The sequence below is a fragment of the Triticum aestivum genome, chromosome 1B (genome assembly GCF_018294505.1).
Source record: "Triticum aestivum cultivar Chinese Spring chromosome 1B, IWGSC CS RefSeq v2.1, whole genome shotgun sequence".
Classification (NCBI taxonomy): domain Eukaryota; kingdom Viridiplantae; phylum Streptophyta; class Magnoliopsida; order Poales; family Poaceae; genus Triticum; species Triticum aestivum.
In genome coordinates, this window is record NC_057795.1 from 95,243,104 (window position 1) to 95,245,991 (window position 2,888).

The 2,888-nt window shown below is 43.1% G+C and overlaps 1 protein-coding gene across 3 annotated transcripts; it reads left to right on the plus strand.

Annotated features, from left to right (window-relative positions):
- Positions 1-627: 627 nt before the first annotated feature.
- LOC123087424 (AP-3 complex subunit beta-2-like) lies at positions 628-2,622 on the plus strand. Of its 3 annotated transcripts, none has more exons than XM_044509447.1 (2): positions 628-1,449; positions 2,333-2,622. In XM_044509447.1, exon 1 carries the CDS (start codon positions 793-795, stop codon positions 1,432-1,434), a length of 642 nt encoding a protein of 213 aa, XP_044365382.1. In that variant the 5' UTR covers positions 628-792; the 3' UTR covers positions 1,435-1,449; positions 2,333-2,622. The 3 variants fall into 3 exon arrangements, with proteins under 3 accessions (XP_044365382.1, XP_044365373.1, XP_044365366.1); XM_044509438.1 differs by having other exon boundaries at positions 629-1,449; positions 2,340-2,622; XM_044509431.1 differs by having other exon boundaries at positions 633-1,449; positions 2,367-2,622.
- The last annotated feature ends 266 nt before the right edge of the window (positions 2,623-2,888 follow it).

The following is a 2,888-nucleotide window of genomic DNA, read 5'->3' on the forward strand; positions in this document are numbered from 1 at the left end:
AGGCATATGGTCACCTACCGGATATGTACTGATTCGGCTAGGGATTCTCTTGATCTTCCTTGATCATCAAGCATTGTAATCTACATATGTGGATATCCAGCCGCCCTACGAGAGGTGTGCATAACACAAACATACATGTTTACTTTCACCACTACAACCTAGCACTGAAACGTCAAGGAGAACAAGGGGGAGAGTAGGCAAAACCATGCACAGACGGAAATGTTAGTGCAGCGGAGTAGATGGCTACATGGCTCCAACTTCGGGTGATCGAAAATAGACGATCGCGACCCTTCCGCCGCGGAGTCGCCAAACACCAGCCGAGAGCGAGTAAAAGCGAGAGGGGAATGGGGAAACTGCCGAGGGCGGTTGGTGGGAGCAGAGAAGGGAGAGAGAAAAGGGGGCCTGCATGAGGAGTGCACATTGTGGAAGGGCGATGACTACAGTGAACGATGGACAACATCAATGTGCCACTGCAACTGGATTTAAGATTCGTACGCTGTGATGGACGGTGATAAGCCAGTTCGGGAAACTCAAAAACTGATGTTCGGGATATTATCATTCTGGAATAATTATGTTTAGGATTGTAATAAGGTTCGTTACCTTATACTACTCCGTAGCATATATATCGGCGCACAAGGTAGGCTACGATTCTGGCTTGGTCATCACCCTTCCTACGAGGGGAAGTAGCGATCTCTTGTCTATCTATCTATAAATAAAACAAGGAAAACAAAGCCATCTGTCAAGAGGGATATAGATTCAGAAAGACGTACCCTAACTACTGTTGGCTGCTTCATGGCCTCCCCGCAATCCTCCTACGGCTCATCCGAGGAAGACGCCTCCTCCGATGGTTCTGACCACCAAGTTGTGGAGAAGCAGCCTCTAAGAGAAGAATCGGAGGAGGAGACTGGGGGCAATGAAGAATCGGAGGAGGAGGAGGAGGAGGAGGAGGGGGCGGGGGACAATGTGGTGCCGGACGATAATAACATCCACCAGTCGCCACTGCAAGGCGACACGGTCCCAGATTCCGAGTCGCCGCCCAGGTCCCAACCCAAGAGGAAGGCCGTGGATGCAGAACCTGTCGAGCCCAAGAGGATGAGGTCGGCCGAGGCGCCGCAGCCTAGGATGCAACCTGAGGCCACTGAAGTTGCTCTGATTCAACCTGAGATCGCTGAACATGCTCTGACTAAGAGCGATGCGGAGAAGCTATTCCAAGTTAAGATCGATTTTTATTGGCACCTTGGGCAAGAGGTGTTGGCCCTAGAGGAGAAACATCCTGGGTTGTTCAAGTCTCCGTTCCTGAAGCTTCCTGACGAGAAGGCCAGGATACTCAATGCCAAACTTCAGAAGCAACACATTGCAAAATTAAAGGCTTTGTTACGGCTGGCTGATATCAGAAAGGAGGTGACGAACTCCCTCATCAATTGTCTCGACTGAAGTCATGATATATAGGTCAGTTGATCAAAGTTTTGTTACTCTAGCTCCCTCTACTTAATATTCTATACATGGCCGGTCTCATAGTTGATTGTCAGGAATTAGTTTCGATTTTTAGCTCGCAATCGGGAATGAGACCATGCATCTTGGGTAAAATTATCTAGTAACAAACTTGATTATATAGTTAGCATATATACATAATGCTCATGTAGAATTAAGATCTACCTGGTTACTTATTTCAGTGGAAATATGAACTTCCTCAGAATATATGAGCTCATATCTTGTTGTGTAAAATATAAATCCAGTTGACATGGCTTATTACATTGCTTAAAAATTGTTGCATCCATTTGTGGCAAAAGAGATATACTGCAAGCATATATAATATATACACCAGTGCTGATAAAATATTAAATTGGTGAAGGTCACTATTTTTGGGTGCCAGCCAGCGGCACCATGCAAAGGGAGAAAAAGCTACTGCCCCGTCAACTGAAACTGTGTAACCAACTTTTTGTTGCAATCATCGAAGGCTATAATGTTCCATGCTATATTTTTTTTTGCGAAAGTAATGTTCCATGCTATATAAACTCCATTACATGCCCCTGTTTTAGCGAGTGGAATTATTATTTAAGCAAGTCTGATGACTTCATTGTCATAGTATATGTTTCCATTCTGTGATGGAAACTTTTTAGTTTTGATATTCTATTAATTTGTTAAAAACTGAGCAGTCGAAACATCCAGACTTTAATACACTATCATGATCTTGTTGATGTAGTCCTAGATTTGTTTTTCCCTATGTGTGTGCGTGTAATGCATCTTATATCCTGGCTCGCTCATGTTCATAATTAATTACTCGCAATAGATTTTGTGCAATCAAGCTTTTGATAACAATCTATTGATGCAGTTATCAGTTTTCTTCACTTGCCCATTTGTTGCAGAACTGGAGCGAACCTGAAATGCGTTCAGTTTACAGGTGTTAAAAGACAGCAACACCAGGAAGACACCGGAAGTGGGGCCTATTATATTAAGCCACAATTCGCTAGTTGGTTATTTTGGTTTCTATTCTGCTCGATATTTATATATACTCTATCTATGTTACTACTGGTGTTATCAAATTTTGGTCCGGGTGGGACATGTCTGAATGATTGATTCAAGTATTAATGATATTGGGTCTCTCTGAACTTGGCCTCTTAACTCACATATTTTGCTGAACTTCATGCATAGAGATCAAGGCTATTTATTGTGCTCATTATTTATTCTACTGATGTAGATATGAGAGACCATGACGCCTACTCTTTACTTTTTGTGATTGGTTTGTGGTTTCATCGGTAATTTGATTCATTGCGGATTACAGCCTTACAACCCACGTTCACAATGTTCTTGGAGAACTGCCATTAATTGGATATTACATAGATAGAGGTGCATCTCTCAGAACTAGTGCAAAGCTATGTTCACATGCA